The sequence below is a fragment of the Puntigrus tetrazona genome, chromosome 9 (genome assembly GCF_018831695.1).
Source record: "Puntigrus tetrazona isolate hp1 chromosome 9, ASM1883169v1, whole genome shotgun sequence".
Classification (NCBI taxonomy): Eukaryota; Metazoa; Chordata; class Actinopteri; order Cypriniformes; family Cyprinidae; genus Puntigrus; species Puntigrus tetrazona.
Window position 1 is genome coordinate 12,211,105 of NC_056707.1, and position 15,484 is coordinate 12,226,588.

Sequence of the window (15,484 nt, forward strand, 5' to 3'; positions counted from 1 at the left end):
TGGACGTAAAGCAACTTTATCTCGCCTTTCTCTCTCCTCTGTTCCCTCCTCCACTCACATCTCTCCCATTTCGCTCTCACACAGTCATTTATTCCATCTTTAAGCCCGTAGCAGAGGCACTTTGCTGTGTCTTGCGCAGGTATGAAATGGATCCCTGAATTTTGGTATCAGAGCTAAAAAGCTGTGGCCAATCATTCAGAGTTTGAATGGTGGGAGTGTTCTGAAGAAAGAGAAAGAAGTGGGAGGACTGGGAAAAGAATCAAGAGGATGAATACAGAGGTCAGGGCTGAATATTAATAATAGTGAACTGCTGAGTGGTTTGACTTCAAGCCCACACGAAACGCTAAACTCTTTACATCACATTTTCCTGTTCTTGTGTTTTTCGACAGCATATGCTAACCGTCCACATTCCAAGTGGCATAGCTTGAATGCTTGAGTGGATGCTTGAGATTTACAGAAATTCAGTATGGTTTGTTCTGGAAGTATGTTCTAATTTTACTTGTAATTGCATAGATTCTCTCACGACTCAAATAGAAATAGCAAACGCTGAGGTTTGAAAACAATTTTGAAAAAAGGAACATGCATGTTTTGAATTCTGTCAAGCAGATACTTCGCCTTTGTGTGTCTGTGTGAGTGAGAGAGTGATAGAAAAGCAAGTGATGGGCACTCAAAACAATCCATCAAATGATCTGCCTCTAAGGTCACATGGGTCTGACAGATGTGACCAAGATATTGTATGGCTGTTTGCACTTGTGTGCGTGGGAGTAAAAAAAAAAAGAAGAAGCAGAAGAAGAAGAAGAAGAAGAGGAGTATAAATGTTTGTAAAATTATGAGATCATTGTTTTTCACATTTTTTTTAGAATTTTCAAATCATAAAATCTGATCTTCTTTTCATTGAATACATTGATTAATGTATACATTGTATACATTGAATACATTGATTTTTCATTGATTAAAAAGTGGCATGTACTCCTGCAAGTTGTAACACTGATTTTAATTGCACATGCGTGAGAGTAAAAAATAAATAAATAAAATTAGATTTTCATCTGTAATTGAATTCAAATTGATTAAAAAGTGGAGTGAACTCCTGCAGGGTGTAACTTTTATTTCATTTTTTTTTTCATTGTTCAGTTTTGTGTGTGGGAGTAAAAAATGTAATTAACTATAAAAAAATTATATTTTCCAATTTTGAACTTTCCAGGCAAATGATTACAAGTACGATTAAGACACACAGATACTTTTCCTAATATGTGTAACTTAATTTTATATCTACCTATGAAACGCTCTAACCCCTGTGTAGATCTGCCCCCATTTCAATTCTATTGGCTGCCATTTCAGTATGTCATTCCGGCAGCTGTCCTGCAGTATAATTCCTGCAGTGAACGGTCCATTGTGCTCACCCTAGAGACAAAGAGGCCACCTCTCTTCTCTCTCTCACCCTGACTTCTCCTTACTCCCCTCCCTCTCTCTCTCTCTCTCTCTCTCTCTGTGCTGTTTCGTATTCTCGAGCAACTCCACCTATCATTCTAGTAGCTGTCCTTTGAGAATAAGGCATAATGCATTTCAAGATGGTACCTAAGTCAGCAACAAGCTAGACAGGCAGAATCTATCTGAACGTGGAATTCATTAACAAACAAACATTTAACATAATTGCAGAAACAATACCTTGTATCAGTCCAGTTTGGACGAACTAAAACTCTCTCCGCTAACTGGGAGAGGTTCACACATTCCATAGCCTGGAGTAGTGCGCTCATACACATACACATGTTCTTCTGAGCACTTTAGCTGTTTAGACAGGTATGTGTGTGCTCTGTCACAATCTCTTACAATCCTCTCATCTCATATGCGGAGTGTGTTCCCAGTGCTCGGGGGAAAACTGCAGACACACCTGCAAACCCAAAGCCACACTGTCCGCTGGAGCCATTTCACTGGAACGTGGTGAAAGATGATTCAAGCCTGCAATTGTTTCAGATAGAAAAGGTTTCTGTTGCGGCGAAAGCTCAACAATCGCATCCATCTGGACTGAACGATACCTCCGTTGGCTCACACACCTTTTCAACATTCCTTGATCACAGGTAATCCGCCTGCTATCCATCTTTTCCCCTTCCTTTCATCTCCTTTCCGTCTATTCCTAGCGGCCGAAACAGAAAGGTGAGCGTGTATTCCACATCCATGTTGAGAATCAGACAGCCTGCCGCAGGTCTTTCCCAGGTGCCTCTCTGCCACGGTAATGAAACCCGGCGGAACAGACGGTGGAAAATAACTGCTCTGTTCTCTCTCTCTCTCTCTCTCTCTCTCTCCTGTGCGGTGCGCATCACCTGAGCGAGCAGTGGGGGAGGGGGCGACTAGGTAAGGCTTCAAACAGTTGAAAGGAGGTCGCTGCCTAGTGGCTATAGCCTGGAAATGATCCATGTAAATCAAATCAGCCATCTTCCATTCATGCGCAAAAAGGACTGGGAGGGCAAACTTTTACCTGTTTCATGCCTCAGAAAAGTGCACAGAGGTAATGCATATGCTGAACCAACTGTTTGATCTACGATAAATGGGTAATAAATGTATAAATAGGATTTTTTTATTATTATTTTTATTTTTATGTAAAGTAGTTTGATAGGAAATTATGATTTTCACCTGTTGGACATAATAATGATGTATATAATGTATAGTTTAGCACATAAAATGAAATAAAACCATTTTAAATATAATATTAAAATGTTAAAAGTTTTCTGAGAAGGTGAAATTGCAGATGCATATATCTGCTGTAAAGTGCTATAAGGGAAACTTTTCTGAGAGTGTTACAAATCTCCTTACAAATATAGGTAACACGCGGAAAAAATCTGAACACATTCTAATGGCGAAATTAGTTCTGTACATAACTCCACACCATTCAACAATGAATCCGTAACTCCCACACAAGGCTGTTTATATCAGTGAAGGCCTTGAACCTGACAGATTGGGTCTATTTTTTCTTGTGGGGTTAGAATGTAGATAACGGCCGGTGAAAGTGCTCTTGTTTACGGTGTGTGTGATGGGAGAGGAGGCTCTCCGTGTTTGTTTTAAGGCCAGGCAGCCGGAGAGGTCACACTGGTGCTGGGGGAACAAAGGGCCCAGGAAGAGAGGGGCCGCTTTTGTGCCGCCGTGATCCTCAGTGAAAACTCAGCAATGCGTGAACCATTACTGCAAACCTGGAGAGGGTGTGTGTGTCTGTGTGTGCACTGTGGTGGGCTTTGTTTTCCTTGTATTTAAGTATTTCACTACTTGCCAATATTTGTGAGTGTGAAAAAAGGAGAGCGAGAGAGAGACAGCGTGTGTGTGCGTGCACTTATCTAGCGTGCACCCATCTGTAAATGGGTGGCGGTGCTCCACAGACCCTGCCGTGAAGCGGCAACAGTAGCCTGGCCCTAATTGAATTAAACTCCCATTTGTCTACTATAGGACCCAACGCAACAGGCAAGAAGGAGAGAAGGGGAGGAGAGGAAGCGAGAGAAAGAGAGAGAGAGAGCTCTCTGAGGCTTGCTCATGCCGCCAGACGGCCCACCTTTCCCCCTTCCTCCCCCACGCAGACCCACCATCTGTGCCCACCCCATGCACATGTTACCCCTCTCTCTCTCGACAACTGTTCTGGGCCTCTACCAGCCTCAGAGTGCCTGTGTGTGTGTGTGTGTGCGCACGCGCGTGTGTGTGTGTAAGTTCGTAAAGCCGGAGACACACAATAGCTCACTGGGCTACCCTGAGGAGGAGAAAAGACAGGAGGAGAGGAGAACACAATATGCTGCGCAGAGGAAGATAAAGAAGTCAACCTCTATCTCAGGCGAACTATCAGTCAGGTTGCACTCTGGGAGAAAAGAACAACCACAAAAAGCTCAAACCGCCTCAGGGCGAAAGAGCTGAAAAGAGATGACGCAAATTACACACGCTAACAAAACCTGCAATTTTAGGTTTTCTTTCCTTTGAGCACGACGTCTTTGTACCGTGATACTCTACCATAAAATCGGCAGGTGAGGGCTTAGAAGCGCGGGCAGATGAATTTGTTGGCTGAGTTCAGAGTCTATCAATTTTTTTGGAAGTTAATATGGGTCAATTAATATGCAAATCTCCCGGCAGATGCTCGGTGGCTCTCAGCATGCGATTGGCCCATCGGTCACTAGCTGTTCAAACAGTTTCACAAGCAAAACAACACCAGGTTCTCTCTCTGAGAAAAACCAAGAGACACCTTACGTCGTGTGTGTTTTTTTTTTTTTTTTTGGGTTACATAAGCCATGTTTTTGCTGCTTCTTTTGTTTATCTGGTATGAATGCAGAGCACTCAACCAACATTTAAAATACTTATCAAATGTTTTTTTTTATTATAATTTAAGGTCATAGTTCACTCAAAAATTGAAATTTTTGCCATCATTTACTCACCCTCACAACGTTCCAAACTTGTATGACTTTCTTCTGTGGAACACAAAAGAAGATATTTTGAAGAATATTGGGAACAATATTCAACAAACAAACAAGCAAACAAAAAAAAAAAATTATGTTCCACAAAAGATATGAGGGCATAAATGATGACAGAATTTTAATTTTTGGGTGCACTATTCTTTTAAAGCACAAATTTATTTTGCAAACATGACTTAATCTGTGCATAGGCCATTAATGTAAGTCCTATTGAGCTGTTTATAACAGCTTCCAACTTCTCCACTTCTAAACAATTTATTCCAGTCTTTTGGTTACTTTTATTTAAGACTGATTTAATGGAACGCAATGATCTTTCCATAATACCTGTTTACTATCAGACAAAAGGCGAAACTAAAAGGAAACAGCTTGGGTTCTGCTAAGACTCCTCAGTGGCATTGCCAGAGGTGCTTGTTGGGTTTCTGAAAGCTAACAGGTCCAGATGGAGCAAAAAATAAGACCTCAAAGGGGGGCTTTAAATGAAGGCTCCAGACCAGCAGACAGGTTGCTAATGAAATATTCATGTAAGGAGTGGCCCTATCTATCTATCCATCCATCCTGCCCACAACCTTCCCACACTTCCTTCTTCTGCTCTCCGCCATTTTATGGTACGCTTCATTTGTCTAGAAAAAAAAAGCAAAAAGAAAACAAGCACTCTTTCACTGGCACCACAAAGGCAAACTATCTCTACCTTATCATAAGAAACCCTCAGAGAATTTAGCGATACATGGCTTGATTTCCAGCCTTCTTCTCAAAACTTCTTCGTTTTTGGACGTTTTTCAGTGTGTCTTGGCAAATGTTCACAGCATATGACCGCTAATTGTAGTTTCACAAGTGCTGTCTGCATAGGAAAGCATTCGCTTTTAACAATTCCTTAAAAATCACTCACAATCTTTGGGTTGGTAAAGGCTTCAATTATGGATAGAGAGTTATATGTTCGATTCAGAGAGGATAACTCAAGCCTAAATGTGCATTCACATTTACTGTCATTTTCAATATGATTTCACTTGATTTCAGAGGGAGGGTTTAGGATTTACTATTTTTTTAGGCTGGTTACACTGAACAACAGGAAAGTTTGAAAGTGACTTCTGTCTGAGTTGAAATTTCCCCATATTATCTCTAAGAAAACCATGCATTACCAAACCATTTCACCCACCTCTAGCTAAGCTGAACGCCATTTCCCTCTCCATATCTTTGTGTATAAATGGGCCGCTCATATACGCTGCTGCAGGGGGCAAAGATGGCTTTGTCAAACACACATGCAGTCTGGATGGAGGCTGTGCTCTCCTGTGTTCAGCAGGCCCAGGATCAGCTGGGGCGGTATTAAACATGCACAAGGTTGCCTGTGAACAACTGTCAGCGCATCTGCTGCGTTGTTCTTTAGCATCTCTCTCTCCATCACTCCCACAGCCCCATCAATAACACTCTACTGCAAACAGCTCCTGGCTACCGCCGCAAGTGAGTGTGTACATGCGCCTCGTGTGCTGTGTGTGCCAAAACACGAGCGTATAACACAGATTATGCCCTCATCCACTTGTGTGTACTAGTGCATGTCCGTTTACGGCAGCCTAACCTGTTTTGTGTGTGTGTGTGTGTGTGTGTGTGTGTGTGAGATTCTGTGCTCAATATCATAATGAAATAAAGAGCCCGCTTTAAGCACATGCAAATTCAAACGAGCGTAATCAGGGCAAAATTAATTTTGCTGTTGCTGATTAGAGACATTAATTAATCTGTGTGAGGTACGGGCCTAATCTGAAGTTGAATTACACCTCCTGTAAGATTAATTAGGACACGATAATAACATACGGCGCTGCCAGTGCAGATTACAGTAAGCCTTATTCCTTTGACTCGAAAAAGAGCAGAGCGAAACCTGAATCGCCGCACGACTCGCCGCTTAAGTACTTTGTTGGCAATTGTGGGTGCCGTATTCTCAACTAGTGAATAGTTAGCAGGGATTTCCAAGGTATTCAATCCAATAAGGTTTTTGAATTTTGGTTGAGGCTGATATGTAATATCTCAGAGCTTATTTCCCATTTCGAAATGGATTCAAATGGATCGTTTGACCCCACAGAAACGCTACACTTTGAAGTCGAGTCCATTTGTGGCAAGTGCGTGCCTGTGTGTGCCTGCCAACATATGTTTATGGGTGTGTGTGACTGAGGTGTTCGGAGAGCTCATGTGCACGGATCTGTGGTGTGGACTGTGGAGACCACAGCAAAACCTAACCAGTTGCCAGCTGGCAGTGTAGGTGGGAGCCTTTTAAAGAGGTCAGTGTGTGCGAGTGTGTGTGAGTGAATGGGGACAGTCCACATCCAATGAGAAATAGAGCCCCCTTGGTCCAGGACCTTCAATCAGAGCAGTTCTTTCTGATGTTAATGAGGGAGTAAAACACATCTGTTCAGCACCCCCTCCCACACACACATCCTAATGCACACATACACACTTGTGTGTGGAGTTTGGTCACCTGAATAGCTTCCCCAGCAGGTAGCACACAAGGGAAGGATTCGTCCCTTTATGTGGTCAATCTTTGACTCCCCTGAAACCTTTTCCATGCCCTTTCCCCATAACTACCATCAAAGGTCATTGACCCATGGGATGCACCAGGGACCTATATTTGGCCCTGTATTGTCAGAATAGAGATAGAGGCGAGAGCTGAATGAATGAGCTACAATATCCACAATGCTAACAATAGCACTGATCAGTGGCTTGAGCATTTATAAAATCACACAAAATGAATTTATATACATAAGAAACACCAAAATACTATATTGATATAGTAAAAAATAGAAGCATGAAATTAAACTATAATAAATATTAAAACTAATTCTATGTATGTGAAACTTATATTGTATAAGCTTAATTATATATAACTGAAATAATTTAATAAATTATTGAATAATTTAATTATTAATTAATTACTAATTGTACAAAAAAATATTAAAATAATTGTGTATAAAAATATAATATTCTAAATTTATATTGATCTCTGTGTATATATATATATATATATATATATATATATATATATATATATATATATATATATATATATATATATATAAGATACAGAAAGACAGATACACATACACACATTCAGCTGCAAATGATGCAAATGAGTATATTAAGGAAGTTATATAATCTAAATTAATTTATGTACTGAAATATAAACCTAAAAGGAGATTTAATATAAATGTAATGATAAAAATTACCAAACATTACATGATTTCAGAAACAAAATTTAAATATGTTTATAATGATTTACACGCAGGGCATGAAGATGCCCTGATCTGGTTTTCTGGGAGGAGGTGCTGGATTAGTAGCACATCAAAGAGTGTGAAAGTGAGCTACTTTGATGATGTTTACAGTAACACACCTGGGGTAAAGCAAGGTGCTAATTAGCTGAAGTGGATAATTAGAATGCCGATTACAGGAATCAAAAGGTACTGCAGAGCTTAAAGCTATAGCCTGCCTCTGTAACCACTCCTTTGGGTAAGCTCTCTCTCTCTCTCTCTCTCTCACACACACACACACACACACACACACACAAGCATACATACAAATAGTCCAGGGGGAAGCCATAAACATCTCCTTGGCTCAGGCGATTATAAGGCAGGCTTAGAGTGGAGAACCAGTAAATATTGAGGGGGCCATTGTTCCCTTCACTTCCTCTGTTCAGCGAGGAGGATTCGTCTTTCCCCTTGATGACACCTCCAGGGAGCACACGCGGATCATATTATCGTCTAAAACGGAAGTCGTATTCATTCCGTCGACTGTGTTAAGGCTCTCAGAAGCCACATCATTCGTAATGCTGAGGACCGCAGGGCTTTCACAGAACAGGAAAGACCCACGTTAACTCCTGAGCAGCCAGGGTTTGCCGCTTTGTTAGGGAATCATTTATGATTTAACGCAGGGAGTGGCAAAGCGTTGGGCTAATAAAGCTAGCCGAGGCCATTTACAAAGAGGCGGAATTATTGGCGTTAGAGTTACTGTACCCTGGACAGTCACTTTAAGAGTCTATGCAGCTCAATGCAGCTGATTTGTGACCAAATCCCTCTTGATAATGGCCATCAGGAGGAACCATCAAAAACAGTGGAGTGTGCTGTAAAATATTAATCAAATTATTGCATTTATATTTACTGTAATAGCCTCCAAAGTTTAGGTTCTCATTTTACAAGACTATATCCCATTTTAAGCAATATGGATATCACCATTAAACTCATTGTTTTCTTAAAGAAAAGGAAAAAAGCATCAGGTAGTTTTGTGCTGAAACCTATACACACTAAAAGCGGCCATATAACTGCCCTATAAGACAGATATGAGTTTCTAATTTCACACCCCAATGTTTATTGTTCTTTTTCACTCACCACAACTCTACTGTATAATTATCCCTATTATGTTCATAAACTTTCAACGCTGGCTCTGTCATTGTTGATTTTAGCTGTTGGGTAATACAACCGTGCCTTTAAAAATGCACTACAGCTCAAACCTTTCAGTTAAAAATGTCTGCATAAATATATCAATAAATAACACGATCTTTGCATGGTCACCTCAAAAGAAAGCTGATTTCTGACCTTCTCCCAGAGTTCCATGGAAACCAGAGCTAGACAGTGGCCAAAAATACATGTTTTCTTAAAATACAAAAGCCTGTGAAACTGTCTGTTTTGGGGAGTTTTGACTTCAACAGGTGCCAAGAAAAACCTCCACGGTCTCAAAACCTGTTATTTAAACAAGGGTGAAGGACCGTAGGTCACATTCTCCCATGGATGGCTTCTCGTTTTCTGAGCTCTTATAAGACAGTTAACTCTTTGAGCTCCATTTTAACAATATTTCGTGACATTGCGAATGAAAAATTAAGAATTTATTTGCTTCCCTTTTTCTCTTAACAGCTCTCAAGTATGAACTGATAAATAGAACATGTTTGCACGTTAGACCACAACTTTCTTTGGTACACTGAATGTCACGGTGACTTGGCGGCAAAAAAAAATATTGCTGCTTTGTTTGTCACATATTTGCTAACACAAGCTCTTTTCTGCCCTTGTGCTGCTCTTATCAGTCATGAGGGGATAAGGTGTGACCTGGTAAGGGTGGCAAGTTCCACTTTCAGAGGTGTGATCACTGGGGCCCAGCAATTGAGCCAGAGGCGCTTATAGAAGGAACTTAATCAGCCTTTAGCACCTTGAGATGGGCGCTGAGCAGACGTTAACTGAAATGGCAGCTGAACCTCTTTTGCACATGTAATGGACTTTAGTTTTTGTTGTCATGTCTAGGATTTTTTTTAGCTTCATGTCGAGATGCATGTGATTAGAAAAGTAGTTAATCATATTAATTAAATTGTTTAATTTATCTCATTTGTTCGTCTGCATTTATGTAATGTTTATGTTTTACGTAATTACCTCTCGTGATCCAGTGAACTAAGACCCTTAAACAATCTTAGCAGCGTTATTCAGGTTTCTTGGCATAAACAACCTGGTGAGATTGTGAGTCACTGTAAGCTTCATTTGAACTCAGATAGAGTATCACAAAGCATGTGATGTACAGGCAGCCCATGCGAGCTACCGTACACTCTCACACACACACACACACACACACACACAGCTACACACATATTTTCCTTGGGTCCTCTGCCTGTTTACCAAATAGTTTGTGTTACCATGGATCGCACTGAGAAAGAAGCGAACATCTGACCGAGAGGCCGTGTCACTTGATTGAGCTCAACTTCCTTTCAAATGAAGAGAATCTATAGCCGATTAATGTCCAAGTCATATCAGTGTGTCATACCCCCACCATTTACTTCCTTTTCTGAACTTTTAAACACTTTTATTAATTAAAACAAACCACAATACGAGCAGTATGAACTGCAAAGTACACATGTTACTACTACTGCATGTGAACTACTGTTCGATTTTTGTAAGTTTTTTAAATATATTTTTAATATATACTTTTATTTTTCAAAGGAGAAACTGCTTTTCAAATAAAAATAAAAATAAAAAAAACTTTTTCACGTGTCTTTTTTTCCTCTGTAAAACACAAATGAAGGTAACCTGCAGAATATGGCTATGCTTTTCTATAACACTGAAGTAAATGATAAATTAAAGAAAGAAAGAAAGAAAGAAAAATACTGAAAAAAAAAAAAAATGAAAGTACAAATCATGCAACCTGTCCTTGAAACCATACATTATTTTAGTGTGTGAAACTGACCACAATATAAGTTGTTATTCACTAAAAATATTTGCTTTGGGCAAAATGCATAAATTTAATCTGGGTGGTATAACAATCAAACAAACAAACGAATAAATGAATGAATGAATGAATGAATGAATGAATGAATTATTGATTACTTAAATTAACCATCATTGATCAATAAGCACTGCTGGTTTTAATATCCTGTGAGTTGGCAAGTTTAAAAAAAGAAAATGTTTTTTAAAACCATATTTTATACATGTTTTACTTGTTTAGAGCTTGACGATATTCCCTGTTTACTTTTATTATAGGAAGAAAATAGAAAAACAAGCTTGAACATTCATTGCTTCCTCATGTTTCACAGTTTAGTTTGAAAAATGTGACAATGAGAAAACTATGGCTAAATATTTTGAATTAGGGTGAACTATTCTTAAATTTTAGTGAAAACATATTGGGTTTGTAAAGGTGAGCAAAATAGAAAAAGAGAAAAATAAGAGAGAAAAAAAAAAAGAAACACTTCACCTCATCGTACCGGTAATGTTGCTGCAGAGTGTCGTTTGTCAAAAGAGAGGGAAAAAGAAAGCTCTGTAGCTGTTTGTCTCTGATAAGACCCTAACACATAAAGATATGAACTGCTCTGTGTGTGTGTGTCTGTGTGTGTGTGTGTGTGTGTGTTCGTGAAAAGGTATTCTCCCTTTCCCTCCTAACTGTAACTAATTCTATTTTACACATTTTATATCACATTCATTTGCAAGAAAACCCGCTTTGGGGAATCACCTCGCGCCGTTTCAAAAATCTAGACGTTCTTCAAACCTGAAAAGTTGCCTCAGAGAAGATGAGCTCCAGTCTAACGGCATACAGTATGCCCGTGTAAATGTTAGAAATGATGAAGCCATTCCGGCTTCAGCAGCCCGCTAGCCTCTCAAGGGGACGCAAGGCCTACTTCCAAAAAGCCTGAATTATTTATTGACCTAGGTGGGAGTGCTCTCTGGAAATGTTCAAACCCCTTTTGACAAAAGAAAGCAACATGTTTAATTCCTAATGTTTCAGATCAAATCAAAAATACACCAGCTTCACTTTCTCCGTGCATCATTTAATAATGACTCCACAGACAAACAGTGCGCAGCGTTATTTTACTCTGTTGCTATAATATATCAGAGTTCCTGATTTAAAAAAAAAAAATGTAGGTGCCCTCAAAACACACATTCACACGCGCACACACAAACAAAGCACTACAACTTGATCTTTGCCAGGTGGCAAATAGTACCTCAAGGCTCCCTGGCCCACACATCTTAATGTGCAGTATGTCAGATGTGCTGGGATGACCTTTCACCTCTGAGAGGCTGACTGCAGGGAACCCTTTGTTTCACATCTAACACAATTCAGACCTTACTATGTATTGTAATCTCTGCAACAGGCTTGCATTGGTCCAGGGCATAGAATCGTTCTGGGGTTTTTTTCATTCCCCTGTGAAATATTAACTGGTTTGTATGTGATGTAATTTATGCGTGCTGGCACAGAAGCATGCCCTGCTAGTGGAGTTCATTTTTGGATCTACATTTCTGAGCGCAGACTTCACATCTCAGCATGTTTAAAAAGTTAGGAAATATAAATGGATAGACGTTTCTATGATAATATTGTTTGGTATGTTCTTTCCTCTTTTTCCAGTTTTTGACTAGAGTAACCGGAGGGGAGTTTGACATGGAGCTTTGTGTGTGTGTGTGTGTGTGAGTGTGTGTGATAGTGCCGCAATATAAATAAGAAAAACAAATTGTTGCAAAAGCTTTTTGCCGTGGATATTCCAGCAAGAGTGTTGTTCAAGGGAGCAGTATAATATCTGAGATTAAATGTGTGGGGCATCTTGGGTTCTCTCACCGAATAGAATTTATGCAATTATTCTATGATGAATAACACTACAAATATCACCAGAGCCTCATGAATATTCGTGAAAGTCACTGGATGAAATGATCCCATTCCAGTATAGCACACACTTGCACGCACACGCACACACACAAAAAACATCATTGGTAGGTTTCAATCACGCACACGTTCAAACATCGATCAGCATTAAACATCTTTTTTCTCAACCCGCAATTTGCAGCCACTCTTGGCGTGCCCTTCAACCCAGGGACCTAAAGCTCCCAGACACACATTACTTTTTCTATCACTTTTTTTCTTGAAAGCCTACTGTGTGCAACACAATCCACTGCATAAACTTCTGTTTCTTAAACCGCTATTCATACAGTGCAATAATACTGAAGGTAAACATGTATGTAAGCATTTAAAAATATTAAATATTTTATTATTAAATAATATCTTTAACATACTTATGTCATGGAAATAATAAAAGCAGAGAGAATTTTAGATAACGTGAACTAAGAATGAACGATACTTCTACAGCATTTATTAATTTTAGTCTAAGTGCAAATTACTATAATGTTATATTCTATTTCCTCTATGTTAAAATAGCAAAATGTTTTGCTGTTTATACTAATTTCAAATAGTGGCTATTATCTGCACCTTAGTATTGTAGAACATTATAAAACAGTATTTAATTATTAAGTAATTATATTTAGTCAATAATGCAATCATTTTCAGGCCAAGAGCTGACTGGAAAACAAGAGGTGGGAACCAATCACATCCAATCATAACTGATCGTACAGCACATGCCCCAGTACAAAAAGTCTAGCTAGAGGTCCTACTTCCACCTATTTGTTAATTTCCTGTGACAAATTTTTGAGGTAGTGAAACTGTATAACTCAGCAGAACGCTGCTGATTGGCCAGCACTGCTCAACAACCCAGATCGCCATCCACTAATAACATGCAGCCATCCACCATGCAAATCTGACCCCTAGCCATGATTTTTGACCACTGCTGCATGCTGAGCTACACACTTGTATTTTAAATGGGTCAGCTGCTTAAAGGCAATTTACAGTACATTGCCACTCTACAAACCAGCTGATAGTTGTGATAAACCACAACTGTAGTTGTGGCACATGTCATATGTATATAATATGATATTATAAAGAGATATAGATATGTTGTTTCCTAAACAAACTTTAAACATTGTAATGCTTCCATTACGGTTTGAGAAGAGTACGCACATTATTAGTCAGAATGCCTTTGATTCTCTTTAAATAATAGTAAAACATAGATAAATGTAATTATCGACTAAAACAATGGTATTAAAAATTATAAATATAATATTAATATACAATTAATAAAAGTTAAATAATATAAAATAAAATAAATAGATTAGTCTGTTAGCTCTAACACTACAAATAAATTAGTACAAAAACTCCTAATTAGAGCCGTCTCAATGTTTGCTTAAGATAAGATGAACTACAAATGAAAGTGAATGACAAATGAAGATAAATAGTTTGTTTAGACCAGTGAAATATAAATTCTGATACTGGTCTCCTCACATCTGTCCTTGAGCTTACAGATACGGGAAACAAGAGTTAAATACAAGAAGATGACTATTTTCACGCTTATTTAACACTTTTTTTTAGTTTGCAAATATCTTCCTGTTGTCCTCAGTAACCTGAACTCAAACCATACATGTCTGACTACTGTGTACCAGAAAGATAATGTAAAAGGTCCTATGGGGGAATTAATTCAAGTGTTGAATAAACGGCAAATAAACGGCTCCTCAATGGGACTGCATTATACCTCGTCTAGCTCTACACAGATGATTCGTCATGTTGATAAGTGGACAAAGGCCTAGATTATCCTAACAAACCCTGCTTTGTGATCCTGTCCCCCGGTTAAAGAGGGCACAGGGAGTAACGAAGCAAAAGGTACCACCGTCTGTCAATTTGAATCAATTTACACATCAGGGAACGGCAAGCAGTGTGTCCCCCAGTGCTACCTTCACAGTGACAGATGTACGTCTCCTACATGTGACCTGAGAAAACGACCCCTAAAAGCCACCTGCCCCCTGGGCACAGTGCGGGTAATTTGTCCCACTGTTCCTATTCGACACCGTCGATGGCGATGGTTGTCTGAGGTAAGAGGAACTGACAGCCATGGGCTCCCCAGGGCAAAACTTTCCACCCAAGTGAATCGGTAGGATGAAGGTTAAAAAAAATCTAATAAATGATTTCTGAGTAGTCATTTGGTCTTCATTACTCACCCCTTATAAGAAAAAAATCTTTCTCCTGTTCCACACCCTCATGCATTTAACGGGACTATTAAAGTCTGTTGCTTCATTAGCAAATCATATTTTGCAAGAAGCATGATAACTGTAAACTATCCATCTTAGAGTAAAAAAAAACAAGAACAAGAAAATGTTTTAACACTTAACACTCCTTAAAAGTTTAATATTTAAATTGATTTTAGTCAAATATTATCAAATCTGTCCTGGCAATTGCACAACATTAGCATTAGCTCCAACCGTACCCACTGCCTCTGCAAAATCCCTAAAGTCCAAAACAGCCTTGAAAAGCCAAATGGGCAAGACTAACTAGCTAATCTATTCTATGACAACGAGAACATAGATTAAAAGAGAAGAGTTGGCTGCACAGTAAAACATATCAAAATTTACAGTTGGTCAAAATTCTAATGAAAACACTGAAGAGTCGGCTAAAATTCTCTGTTGAGATGGCCCACACAACTGTTTCCCTCAGTCATACAGTAATGATCAATCTCAGTGGAAATAACTTTCACTCCCACTTAACAACAACCCAAATTTCCTCCATACGGGCCCGTAGCCAACATTGACGATTAGTTCTCAGGCTAGCATGTAGCAGCTGGACTAAGCTAGTGAAAAAATATGCATGCCTCCGTCATGGGTGCGGAATGTGACAGCTCATGCTCATAGCATTTTTCCCCATCCTCCTCCTTTTGATTCAACAAATCGCCATAAACT

The 15,484-nt window shown here is 39.2% G+C and overlaps 1 protein-coding gene across 7 annotated transcripts in view; it reads right to left on the minus strand.

Moving 5' to 3' along the window:
- zeb2a (zinc finger E-box binding homeobox 2a) overlaps positions 1-15,484 on the minus strand; it is a 48,035-nt gene that overhangs the window by 14,351 nt on the left and 18,200 nt on the right. For 4 of the 7 annotated variants that reach the window (XM_043248071.1, XM_043248073.1, XM_043248072.1 and 1 more), the window contains one exon: positions 4,401-4,433. The exons of 2 other annotated variants lie outside the window; for them this stretch is intronic. In XM_043248071.1, the coding sequence (XP_043104006.1) occupies positions 4,401-4,433 (33 nt within the window). Of the gene's footprint in view, positions 1-1,665; positions 1,684-4,400; positions 4,434-15,484 lie in introns of those variants that run through there. One more of the 7 variants, XM_043248077.1, reaches the window with a different exon arrangement.